Below are 14,060 nucleotides of genomic sequence, written 5' to 3' on the forward strand. Positions count from 1 at the left end.
AAAAAGCGCTGTATAAATAAACTTGACTTGAATCAAAATAATAACAAATCTGCTCCATAGTTCCGATTTAAAAAAAATTATCAAATGATTTGCGATATGCACCCCTGATCTGAATAATGATTTGCGAACCGATTTCAGATCAGGACTTAGAAACGCACATTGTGAATAATTTAATTTGTGAAATGATTCGCGATCCCGCTTTGATCGAAATTCCGATCTGAATAAAAAGAGTCACGAACCCGCTTCAAAGTTCCGATTTAAATTAAATGATTTACAGTTCGCACTCAATCCTGGTCTGAGTAATGAATCGCGAACCATCATTTCAGATCTGGACTTCGAAACGTGGATTGTGAATCATTTAATTTGTGAAATGATTCAAGATCCTGCTTTGATCGAAATTCCGATCTAAATAAAAAGAGTCATGAACCCGCTTCGAAGTAAAGATCTAAATTAAATGATTCATGATGCGCACTCAATCCTGGTCTGAATAATAAATCATTTCAGGTCTGGACTTCAGAGCGCGGACTGTGAATCATTCAGTTCACAAAATGAGTCACAAACCTCTCTGAAGTTCTGATCTAAATCAAACGGTTTGCGAACCTGCTCTGGAGACCCCATCTACATCAAATGATTCGAGAATCCGCTCTGTAGTCCAATCTGAATCAAATGATTCGCGATGCAATTGCAACACAATGGTTTACCTGTCTCAGTTTCATTGCATCCATCTCTATAGACCTTTTTCCTGAGTTAACGATGAGCGCCGCCATTACGAATTCTAACGTCAGATTGAATGCTTTTCTGTTCCGGTTTCCATAGGAACCCATTCAAATAGCGTCCAGCTGCTTCGTGTCATTTACACACTCATTAAAGTGAGGCACTGACAAATGACGGTCATTGCGACATTGCCAAGTGATGGCGCTATGGAGCCATGTGCTTTTTAAAAACATTTGAATAGGTTTAACATTAGTTTATTAGCTCGGAATATACCCTAATTTGACTAGAAACAATGCAGACCGGAAATGCAAAGCATTCTTTCAGTTAAGAGTCGGACTTACTTCCGTGTTCAGGAAAAACGTCTATACGTGCTTTTTAATTATTAAGCTATGTCTGAAAAATTCAAAAATGAAATACTCCTTTGATCTGATTTTGCTAGTGAATCGCTTTAACTGAATGATCGGCGCGAGTTTGAATCAATGGAAGCGGTTCCAGCGTAAATGACTCACTTGACTCGGTTTGATTGTTCCTGCGCTTTTCACGACAGCCATGTTTACACGACACCTAGCTCGCTTGTTTTATGACATTAACTGAAATACAAGAAAAAAGTATGATGTTTACAGAAAAAAGCCTATCCATACGTCAGTTCTAAAGCATCCGACACAAATCTACAAACATTAAGGTGAGGTAACCGGTTACTGATAACTGAGCACATGACCAGCTATGATGTGATTAAAAGATGGAAACATTGTGCATTATGATAGAATCTGTATCTTAATTTACTATTTTTAAAATAGTTTGGCCACTGCAATCTCGTTGGTGACAGTTTAGTTTACTTGGAAATCAAAAATTATTGTTGTATGATTCTGATTCTATTAGCAAAGTCCCTTTAAATAATAATAATAATAATAATAATAATAATAATAAAAACACTTTACTAAATAATGCAAACTTCACTTACCGCTTCACTTCCTCTTTAAGGCATTCTATAGTCTTTGGTATTAATGCAGAGTTAAAGGAGTAGTTCACTTTCAGAATAAAAAATTACAGATAATGTACTCACTCCCTTGTCATGCTCATGTCTTTCTTTCTTCAGTCATTTTTGAGGAGAACGTTTCAGGATTTCTCCCCATATAGTGGACTTCTATGTTCCCCCCGAGTTTGAACTTCCAAAATGTAGTTTAAATGCATCTTCTAAGGGCTCTAAATGATCCCAGCCGAGGAAAGAAGGGTCTTATCTAGTGAAACAGTTATTTTCTAAAAGTTTACAATTTATACTTTTTAATCTCTATGAGTACAGACATAGCTAGACAAAATGAGCATTTGAGGTTAAAAAGTATATAAATTGTAATATTTTTTAGAAAATAACCAATCATTTTGCTAGATAAGACACTTTTTTTCTTAGTCTGGGATCATTTAGGGCCATTTGAAGCTGCATTTTGGACGTTCAAACTCGAGGCACAATGGAAGTTCATTATATGGAAAGAAATCCTGAAATGTTTTCCTCAAAAAACATCATTTCTTTACGACTGAAGAAAGAAAGACATGAACATCTTGGATGACAAGGGGGTGAGTACATTATCTGTACATTTTTGTTCTGAAAGTGAACTACTCCTTTAATGTAAAAAGACCAAATGGGAGAAGATACATACAACATAACGTTAAAGAGGGTGAGCTTTATCATTCAACTAAAACAAATAACAAAAAATATATAATATGTACACAATATACCAGTTTTACTGTGGGAATTTTATATGTTATAAACTTACTGTATATCTACATCAACCTAAGAATGTACACATGTGAAAATTATTACTTGATATATGGCATTATATGTCATACACTTCATTTCTTTATGGGCAGTAAGTGCTAAGGCCACGCTGACCTGTGCGAAGCAGCCAGTAGTTTATTTGTGTCTATTTGCGTCTGCTCCGGCGCCTGGCTGTGCCATTGATAAGAATGGGAGGAGTAATCTAACCTTGATATGACATAATGAAATCCAGTACCGCTGTAGGCCACTTCTCCCATTTCATATAATGGCAGCATTGCTGACTGTTACATGTTATCATTTTACTTTTTAAAGAGTTCATAAACATGCAAAAAACAAAGTCAGCATGAGACATACAGTCCACAAGAGAAACTTATAGTTGACCCTGTTCAAAAGTTTACATATGCTTGATTTTTAATACTGTGTTGTTACCTGAATGATCCACAGCTGTGTTTTTTTGTTTAGTGGTAGTTGTTCATGAGTCCCTTGTTTGTCCTGAACAGCTGTTCTTCAGAAAAGTCCTTTAGGGTCCCACAAATTCTTTCGTTTTTCAGCATTTTTGCTTATTTGAACCCTTTCCAACAATGATTTTGAGATCCATCTTTTCACACTGAGGATAACTGAGGGACTCATATGCAACTATTACAGAAGTTTAAAATGCACACTGATGCTTCAGAAGGAAAAACCATGCATTAACAGCTTTTGGCATTTGAATATCAAGGTAAATTTTAATTATTTTTCTTCTGGGAAACATGTAAGTATATTCTTTAGCTTCTAAAGGGCAGTACTAAAAAAAAGAAAGAAGATATTTAGGCAAAATAAGAAAAATGTACACATCTTCATTCTATTCAAATGTTTACACCCCTTATAATGCATAGTTTTTCCTTCTGAAGCATCAGTGAGTAAGAAAAATCCTTCAAGTCCCACAGTTCTTCCAGTTTTTAGCATTTTTGTGTATTTGAACCCTTTCCAACAATTTTGAGATCCATCTGTTCACACTGAGGACAACTGAGGGACTCATATGCAATTATTACAGAAGGTTCAAACACTCACTGATGCTAGAAGGAAACACCATGCATTAAGAGCCGGGGGGTGAAAACTTTTAAAATTTGAATATCAGGGTAAATTCTAATTATTTTGTCTTCTGTAGTTTTTGAAGGGCAGTACTAAATTAAAAAAATATGATATTTAGGCTAAATAAGAAAAACGTACACATCTTTCTATTCTAAAGTTTTCACCCCCGGCTCTTAATGCATCGTTTTTCTTTCTGAAGCATCATCAGTGAGCGTTTGAACCTTCTGTAATAGTTGCATATGAGTCCCTCAGCTGTCCTCAGTGTGAAAAGATGGATCTCAAAATCATACAGTCATTGTTGGAAAGGGTTCAAATACACAAAAAATGCTGAAAAAACAAGTAATTTGTGGGAACTGAAGGATTTTTCTGAAGAACAGCGGTCAGTTCAGGACAAACACAGGTAACAACACGGTATTAAAAATCAAGCGTATGTAAATTTTTAAATGAGGTCATCTTATAAAACTATTATTTTATCTTATGGACTGTATGTAAACGCCTTTTATGTGAATTATCTTGTTTAGGTCAGTAGCCTACTAAATAAAAAATATCATGCATTCTGTATGATCCTTCTTATTTTGGTAAAATAATTAACATTTAGCAGATTCTGCAAGGTGTAGCCTATGTAAACTGTTGACCTCGACTGTACATGCGATTTTACAGCCCTATCCCTTTAAATATTTCGTAACCCAAAAAAACTTTTAAACTCAATATTCAAAATGTGCGTTCAACATATGCGTTGTTTTCAATCATAAATGACAAGACATTCACAATTCAACTTAAAAAGTCTCTATTAATATTATTTTACTGTTATATTAGTGTTATTATTTTATTTTACGGTTCATAAATGAGTGCAATTTACGTGTTATCCATTTGCCAATAAAAAAGATGTTTTGGCAGTGTTGCTGCGCAACGCGCTGACATCATCCAAACGCGGAAGTAGAATACAGATACAGTTACAGTAAAAGTGAAAACACGAGGAACCCAAGTCATGGTTTTATCATCCATGGATCGAAAATATCCCAGCAGCCTTGCCAGATATCTAGATGGAGAATTCTGGGACATTAAAGATGCTTTCCGTGACGCGATTTCAAAGTGTGAACTGTTTCAGTCCAGCAGGTTGGTAAACCGTGTTTCCTTAAAGACAGTTAACATAAGTAAATACAAGGAAATATACAGTCACCTCTTCCAGACACACGATAGAGGCTGTGCACATTTTTGTTAAGATTTAATAGATTTAAATCCATTTAACGCTTCATTTGAATTTACTAGAGTTTGCTGTGTTTTCGTGCAGTTATGAGCTGACTCTGGATCAAAGCAGAGACCTGACTGCAGAGAGGCTATATCATATGTTAAGACTGCCTTTCATGAAAGAACACCTTCGAAATCAGGTACATAAAAGAGAGAGAGAGAGAATTCTGCATGTCTGCATGTCTTCATTGCCCATTCAAAACGTGTTGCAATGGTAAAGTTAAGTTGTCATTTGGTAAAAACAGTAGCACTTAGATATATGCTATATTACTTAAATTCACAGTGCATCGTCTTCCAAAGCTTTACATCGTATTAAAAACATGTTTTTGCCACAAAAATGTGGTTGTGCCATGATATCATAAAACCCACTGCAATAAAACATGCTTTTTTTTAGTGCAATGCATATCTAAAACATGTTATTTGCCTTTGTTTAGATAAAAGATAAGCAAAAAGGCTTTATAAACAAGAGTTTAAGCTTCTCGGAGATCATCTGCTCCGCAGACTTGGCCACAGGAGTCAAGGTTTGTCCCTTTTGTGCTATACACTGAAAAATGTGTTGTAGAAATCATTTTTACTCAATAATTGCTAGTATTTCACAAACAGTTACAAGGAAGTGGCAAGCAAGTTCTTAACTTAAACAAAATTCTGAACTAGAATTTGCTTTTAAAACACACTCTAATCATCTTTATCTATAACTTTAGTTTAGTCAGTGTGTTTTTATGTTCAAGTTGGTCGTTATTAAAGGTATTTAAGCTGAATCAGCTGTAAAAGGTTTCCCTAACATCCCGGGTTGCTGTATTTACACAATAGCTGAATTTTTAGCTGTTTTCAGGACATTTGCATGTCATGTTGGCATGCATGACACTACACATTTGCATTTCTTCCACATTTGAATAGTCACAGTGCACTGTTTGCTGTAACCCTCAGCTAGGTGTTGTGTGTGGCCTGTACGGAGGTGCTGTCAATAATCTAGGCAGTCCAGAGCAGAAGATGAAGTGGTATCTCCCGGTTTCAGTAAGTCATAAATTCTGTGCCCTCCAGACTTCGAACACGCTCAGTAGATAAAATGTTTGCAAGGCAAAGTCCTGCTTATTTTTGGGTCCGTGAGTTTGCACATACATTGTTTGTTTATTGCATAAATGGCTGAAATTATTGATTTAAAAGGTGTAGTTTACCGTAAATCAAAATTTGCTGAAAATGCCCTCACCCTCAGGCCATCTAAGTTTATTTCTTCATCGGTTTTGGAGAAATTAAGCATTATGTCACTTGCTTGTCAATGGATCCTCAGCAGTGAATGGGTGCCGTCAGAATAACAATAATCCACAATTAATCCACACCACACCACTCCAGTCCATCAATTAATGTCTTGTGAAGAGAAAAGCTGTGTCTTTGTAAGAAACAAATCCATCATTAAGATGTTATATTTTCAATCTGTTGCTTCCGGCTAAAATACAAGTATTGCTTTCTCCAATGAAAAAGTTGTCTTGTCTGACTCAGGAGAGAAATATGCACAGATTACATGCAAACACAGTTCAAAGTGGTTCTAAACAAATATTCTGATAAATATAACAACAGAACATTGACTTTTTTACTGGATGGAAGTGTTATTATAGATTATGGTCTCATATTTTAGCAGAATGCAGCAGTTTGAAGTTAATACGTCGTAATGGTGGATTTGTTTCTAACAAACGTAGCTTTTCATCTCACAAGACATTAAGTGATGGGCTGGAGTGGTGTGGATTACTTGTATTATAGATTATAGTGATGTTTTTATCAGCTGTTTGGACTCTCATTCTGACGGCACCCATTCACTGCAGAGGAATGGGAATACTACATTTCTCCAAATCTGATGAAGAAACAAATTCATCTACATCTTTTAGTGGCCTGAGGGCGAGTACATTGTTAGCAAATGTTCATCGTTTGGTAAACTATTCCTGTAATGTCAGTGCAACACATCTGATACGATTTAGTGTTTATTTGCAGGAGTTACAGTTTACAGGGATGTTTGCAATGACTGAGAGGGGCCATGGTAGCAACGTTCGAGGCATTATCACTGAGGCCCGATATGATCAGTCCACACAGGTGAGTCCCAAGTCTAATCTATGCTTTCATCTACAGGACTATTTGGGGTCATCAGTAATTACAATGCAACTTTGAAAGGAATAATCCACCTTAAAATATAAATTCTGGCATCAGCTACTTATATCACAAACCCATATTATATTCATGCTTATTTATACAATAAAATACAGCTGGTGATTTATACCATCAAGCTCCAAAAAGGTTAAAAAGCACCAAAAAAGTTTCAGAAAATTTCTCAGTAACCTATAAAATAGCTTTCTGTGGAATGGACTGAAATTTCATGTGTTTGGATGAACTGTTCCTTGGATAGAATTACAAATGATTGTTTTCAAGTGATTCACTGTTCACAATCCACACTTGAATTATAGTAAAACATACAGAGTTGAGTTTAAATGTTTCTGATTGTTGTTTTGCAGGAGTTTGTTATTCACACACCTTCTGAAGATGCTCATAAAATGTATATTGGGAATGCAATGAAAGGAAACTATGCTGCTGTGTTTGCTCAGCTCATTATAAATGGAGAATCTCAGGGTAAGACTGAGGCAACAGCTGTTCATACTGAATTTACATTATCATCACAAGTCTGTCTGCACATTAGTTCATCATATCTAGTGTGTTTCTAACAACTGAATTGTCTTTATTAATGGATTCGCTGATTTCAATAGTGTATGTGAACATTTGTGGCAAAATTTGGCGTGTATCAGTTTGTTTATCTACAAATGTTTGGAAAGCATAAACATGTTTAGATGAGACATGCTTTATGCACTAAAAGATTTGTTAAAAAGACAGAATTGTCTTGAATCTCAGTCAGTGCTGATAAAGAGAATGACTTGTGAGAGCCAAATTTGTATTAGTGAAAATTAAAAACATTCCTTTACAACTAAATAAAATTAAGTTTAAGTTAGTAATAAAATTGACAAAATTACTAAAATAAACAAAATGAAAACTGAATATATAAAAGTAAATTCTAATTATCACTGTAATATTATATAACATAATACTAAAATAAAATTGTAATATTCTTGAAAAATAATTGCTTTTTCGTTATGAAAATGTATGGCAAGCATAAACATGCTTATATGAGACATGCATTATGCACCAGTTAGTGTAGTAAAATACAGAAAGAACTATGAGCATGAGAACAAAATGTATTATTAGTGAAAAGTAGAAATGTTGTCTTGCAACTAAATAAAATAAAATAAGTTTAGGTTGTAATAATAACATTTCTAAAACTGAAATAACAACAAAGTTAAACAGAAATATTTAAAAATGATGAAATTATAAAACTTAAAATGAAAATATAAATGCAAAAATAACTAATTCAAAATATAAATGTAATAGTATAAACGTATTACTAAAATCATAGTATAATATGCTTGAGAAATAATTGCATCAGTTTAATATCTAGAAATGTTTGCAAAGCATAAACATGCTTAGTAGAGACATGCATTATGCACTGATTGATCTGTTAAACATGACAGAATCAGCTCGAATCTCAGTATTAATGAAGAAAATTAATTGTGAGTATGAAAACAACCTTTGTATTTTTAGTATTGTTTGCTTAGGCAAGCATTACTATTATAGTAATATACTGCTCATACTTATTATTAGTAAACAAATCCTCATCCCTAGTGTTAAATTTTAGCACATAATTCATATGGAAATGAATGATACCTCAAATCATGCTTCTCATTGAGAAAATTTCCATCTCAGGTCCCCACTGCTTTATTGTTCCAATCCGTGATCAGAATGGATTCATGTGGCCGGGAGTGACGACCATTGACATGAGGCACAAGGAAGGTAATACAATAACTATTTCTATACAGCCCTCCTGAATAGTATTTTTAATATTTGACTGTTCTACTTTATGTGTTTTTACGCAGGTCTGAATGGAGTTGACAATGGCATTTTGATATTCAATAACGTTCGGATACCACGGGAAAATCTGCTGAGCAAGTGAGTTAATGGACAGAATTGCTGTAGAGTAGGCATCGTGAACTACAAATTGTAACTGAAAGACACTCATGAGAATATAATAGAAATTCTCACAATCATGAAAAACCTGAAAATATCAATGAATGTTAAAATTGTGATTTCCAAACCTGGAAAAGTCATGTAAATTATTAAAAACTTGAAATATCATGGACATTTCTGTTCTCTTATTTTATTTTATTTTATTTTATTTTATGATTTTAAAAATCCTTATCCATTAATTATGAAAGACCGGGAAAAGAATTAAAATTCATTGATGCCAACAGAAATCAAATGATTTAAATAGTGATCATTTAAATAATTATTTAACAATATTTCATCAATATTTAGATATTAATTTTTTATTTTTTGATTAAAATGTAATATTTATAAAAATTTCTGTTTTATTATATATTATTTATTTTCATGTATATAATAGTTCTAAATAAATGTAGGAAGGAAATGCAGGTGTCTCACAGCCTATATTTTTATGTATTTGTGTGTTGCAGATTTGGTTCTGTATCGGCTGATGGTTTGTACTCATCTCCAATCCTCAGTAAAAGCAGTCGCTTCAATGCAATGCTCGCTGCCCTGACGCCCACCCGCCTGTGTCTCACCGTACAAACCATGGCTGCCATGAAGGTTTCTACTCACCTCCACTCATATTTAAAACTACAGTAATGTGTTTTTACTTTGAAAACATGAGTATCATGCACCATCACAAACCTGCATCCCTGTGTGACTCAGTAAAGTCAGTCATGCTTTAGCATCACCACAAGAGGGAGACATGCAATTATTTCTCAAGCGTATTATAGTGTTGTTTTAGTACTGTTTATACAATTATACTAATATTTTGACATCAATTTTAATATGTCCCTTTGTCATTTTTGTCAGTAGATTAAAAAAAAAAAATTTTTAACTTTATTTTAATTCAGTTTTCGAATTGTTAAGTTTGTGAATTAAATAAGTTTTAAAGGATAGCTCAATTTACTCTCTCTCTCTCTTTCTGTCTGACTTTCATTTTATGGAAAAAATAGGCTTTTTTTCCTTACAGTGAAAGTGGATGGATACTGGGTTTGTCTCGTTTGTGACGATGCAAGCAATCAAGCAGTTAAGATTTGCTATATAGTATATATCGACCTATGCAAATGCACTGTATGCATGAGGAGAAAGTTGGACGTACTTATATATCCAGCTTTATATGAAGAGCAGGGCTATAATACACTACCAGTGAAAACAGTAAGAACAGTAAGATTTGTGTGTTTTTTAAAGAAGTCTCTTCTGCTCACCAAGCCTGCATTTATTTCATCCAAAGTACAGCAAAAACAGTAAAACTCTGAAATATTTTTACTATTTAAAATAACTGTTTTCAGTTTGAATATATTTTAAAATGTAATTTATTCCTGTGATTTCAAAGCTGATTTTTTTGGATCATTACTCCAGTCACACGATTCTTCAGAAATCATTCTAATATTCTGATTTGCTGCTCAAAAACCATTTATTATTATTATGTTGAAAACAACGGAGTATCATCATTTTTCAGGTTTCTTTGATGAATAGAAAGTTCAGAAGAACAGCATTTATCTGAAATAGAAATCTTTTGTAACATTATAAATGCCTTTATCATCACTTTTCATCCATTTAAAGCATTCTTGCTAAATAAAAGTATTTATTTTCCCATTTTTTTTCCAGATCAAAGATCTTTGGAATCAAAGAATCCTGAAAAAAATATTGTTTGAAATATTGATAATGATAAACATATTAGAATGATTTCTGAAAGATCATGTGACACTGAAGACTGGAGTAATGATACTGAAAATTTAGATTTGATCACAGGAATAAATTAACTGCAAATTAACTGCATCTTCAATTATTAATTTTCAGTACCAGTGTTTAAAGGGTACTTATTGACTTGTTTGTTGTAAAAATCACCTTTACACATCCTGTTTTCTCTGCAGATGAGGCTTGAGATTGTAGTATGCTACACCAAGCCTGCATTTATTTGATCCAAAGTGCATCAAAAACAGTAAAATTGTGAAATATTTTTACTATTTAAAATAACTGTTTTCTATTTGATTATATTTTAAAATGCAATTTATTCCTGTGATTTCAAAGCTGAATTTGTAGCATTACTCCAGTCTTTAGTGTCACATGATCCTTCAGAAATTATTCTAATATTCTGATTTGCTGCTCAAAAACATTTATTATTATTATTATGTTACAAAATAGCTGATTAGAATTTTTTTCAGGTTTCTTTGATGAATAGAAAGTTCAAAAGAACAGCATTTATCTGAAATAGAAATCTTTTGTAACATTATAAATGTCTTTATCATCACTTTTGATCAATTTAAAGCATCCTTGATAAAAAAAAAAGTAGTAATAATTTCTATAAGTTCTTTCACAAAAAAAACTATACTGACTCCAAGCTTTTGAATGGTATTTTACTTCAGATAAATGCTGATCTTTGGATCTTTCTGTTCATCAAAGAATCCTGAAAAAATGTACTCAACTGTTTTAAATATTAATAATAATAATAATAATAAATGTTTATTGAACAGCAAATCAACATATTAGAATGATTTCTGAAGGATCATGTGACACTGAAGACTGCAGTAACGATGCTGAAAATGTAGCTTTGATCACAGAAATAAATTACATTTTAAAATATATTCAAATATAGACCAGTTATTTTAAATAGTAAAAATATTTCAAATTTTTACTGTTTTTGCTGTACTTTGGATCAAATAAATGCAGGCTTGATGAGAATAAGAACGTCTTTAAAAGCATTAATAATCTTACTGTTCAAAAACTTTTGACTGGTAGTGTGAACTGCATCTTTAATTATTAATTATGTCCCGTACCAGTGTTTGAACTGTCTTATTGACTTTTACACATTGTGTTTTCTCTACAGTTGGGGCTCATCATCGCAGTACGCTACAGTCACAGGTACGATGTTAGAAATCTGTGTGCGCGAATGTTGTGCAAGTTCATGTGAAATTCAGATACGACATATCGGTGGTAACAGATCAAAGAATTCCCTGTAATTATTTATCAGCGTTACACAGCCGCGCTCCTTCAAACGCATCAAAACTGCATCGCCGAGTTTCAAAAGCCATTAATGTGGTCGCAGGGGAGAGAAAAATAAACAACAAACTCTAGAAATGAGTGAAAACAAAATGAGAGCGCCGTGACGTGTGGAGTTTCTCCTCACCGCAGAGAACATCCAGTTCAGAGGGATACTCTAGTCCGCGCCTCCGCTGCTTCTGCACGTCTTCCTCACATGTGGCTTTCTGCGCGTGTGCGTGCATGTGTGCGTCTGCGTGGGCGATGCAGGGTGTCTCTAAACATGGCATCCCCGGGCTGAAAAAAATGTAGAAAGAGAGGAAATGTTTGCTTTCTATAGTTGCAGGTTTTCCATTTGCAAAACAGCTCTGCGCACCCACATACGCACACACATATCAGAGGAGGAACAAAGAGCCAAAACACGTATGAGCGCTCAGGTGTGAGAGAAAAACCGCACTCGCAGTTATCAGGCTCCACGCTCGCAGCCCACCACACCTCTTCTTGGTTGGAGTTTATCTTATTACGACACGCACCACAAAACCATTGCACTTCAGACTTTCTGAACGACAGGGTTTAAGATTAAAAACGTGAACAAACAGCGTGCCATCAAACAATCGGTGGGCATGTTGCACACATGTGGCTCGCAGATTTGCTCGCAGAAGCATTCTGAGGTCCGGTCGTTCATTCTGGTTAGTTTTAATGGCGGGAAGGTTAGCAGACAACTGTGGAGATTGATGCACGAGCCGGACACTTTAGACATGTTCATTGTGAAATAAGATTTTCAGTTGTAGCAATTTGAGTCATTTTTATTAGTTTTCTTTTTTTATATTTTTTATTTTTTCAGTTTTAGTCATTTTAAAGCTTTAATTTATTTATATTTCACTTTTAGTTTGTCATTTTTATTTGTTTTGGGGTTTATATATTTTTATATAGCTTTTTACCTTTTTATGTAAATTGTAGTCATTTTTATGTTTTTTATTTTTTTTAATATTTTTTATAAAGCTTTAATTTGTTTTTATTTTATTTATTTATTTTAATTTTTCTGTAGTAATTTTAGTTTCATTTGATTCACTTTACCTTAAACTTATTTCAGCTGGTTGCCAAAGTTTTTTAAATGTAAGCTAATTTAGTTTTTTATTTATATTTTAATTTGCTTCGTCTTTATTTCAGTTACTGAAAATGATTTATAATAGTTTTGTTCTAGTAAACAATGATTGCATTTTTTTTTTATTGTTTTATTTTATTTATATATATATATATATATATATACACACACAGTATGTCACAAAAGTGAGTACACCCCATTTCAGCAACAATTTTAGTATATCTTCTCAGGGAACAATACTATAGAAATGAAACTTGGATATATTTTAGAGCAGTCAATGTGCAGCTTGTATAGCAGTATAGATTTACTGTCCTCTGAAAGTAACTCAACATACAGCTATTATTGTCAAAATAGCTAGCAAAAAAAGTGAGTACACCCTAAGTGAACTTGTCCAAAGTGTCAATATATTGTGTTAGCACTATTGTTATCTGGAACTGCGTTAATCATTCTGGGCATGGAATTGATCAGAGCTGCACAGATTGTTGCTGGGATCCTCTTCCACTCCTTAAGGAGCTGCTGGATGTTAGACACATGCTGCTTCTCCACCTTACGCTTGAGGATGCCCCACAGGTGCTTAATAGGGTTCAGGTCTGGAGACATACCTGTACTTGGCCACCCAAACACCTTCACATTCAGCTTCCTCAGCAAGGCAGTTGTCACCTTGGTCGTTATCATGGAAAACTGCCGTTCAGCCCAGTTTCTGAAGGAAAGGGCATCATATTCTGCCTCAGAATGAACAGTAAATAATGGAATCCATGTTTCCCTCAATGAACGGCAGCTCCCCAGTACCAACAGCACTCATGCAGCCCCAGACCATGATGCTACCACCACCATGCTTGACTGTAGGCAAGACACAATTTTCTTGGTACTCCTCACCAGGGCATCGCCACACATGCTGGACACCATCTGAGCCAAACAAGTTTATCTTAAAGTCTCATCAGACCACAGGACATGGTTCCAGTAATTCATGCTCTTGGACTGGTTGTCTTCAGCAAACTGTTTGCAGGCTTTCTTGTGAGCCAGCTTTAGATGAAG

At 34.1% G+C, this 14,060-nt stretch overlaps 1 protein-coding gene across 1 annotated transcript in view; it reads left to right on the forward strand.

Moving 5' to 3' along the window:
* Nucleotides 1-4,500: 4,500 nt before the first annotated feature.
* acoxl (acyl-CoA oxidase-like) overlaps nt 4,501-14,060 on the forward strand; it is an 80,990-nt gene continuing 71,430 nt past the window's right edge. The window contains exons 1-10 of the mRNA XM_073834823.1: nt 4,501-4,672; nt 4,848-4,944; nt 5,239-5,325; nt 5,732-5,818; nt 6,788-6,886; nt 7,303-7,417; nt 8,600-8,686; nt 8,770-8,842; nt 9,367-9,499; nt 11,769-11,803. Of these exons, the coding sequence (XP_073690924.1) occupies nt 4,545-4,672; nt 4,848-4,944; nt 5,239-5,325; nt 5,732-5,818; nt 6,788-6,886; nt 7,303-7,417; nt 8,600-8,686; nt 8,770-8,842; nt 9,367-9,499; nt 11,769-11,803 (941 nt within the window). The 5' untranslated portion in view covers nt 4,501-4,544. The remainder of the gene's footprint in view (nt 4,673-4,847; nt 4,945-5,238; nt 5,326-5,731; nt 5,819-6,787; nt 6,887-7,302; nt 7,418-8,599; nt 8,687-8,769; nt 8,843-9,366; nt 9,500-11,768; nt 11,804-14,060) is intronic.

The sequence above is a fragment of the Garra rufa genome, chromosome 2, assembly GCF_049309525.1.
Source record: "Garra rufa chromosome 2, GarRuf1.0, whole genome shotgun sequence".
Lineage (NCBI taxonomy): Eukaryota > Metazoa > Chordata > Actinopteri > Cypriniformes > Cyprinidae > Garra > Garra rufa.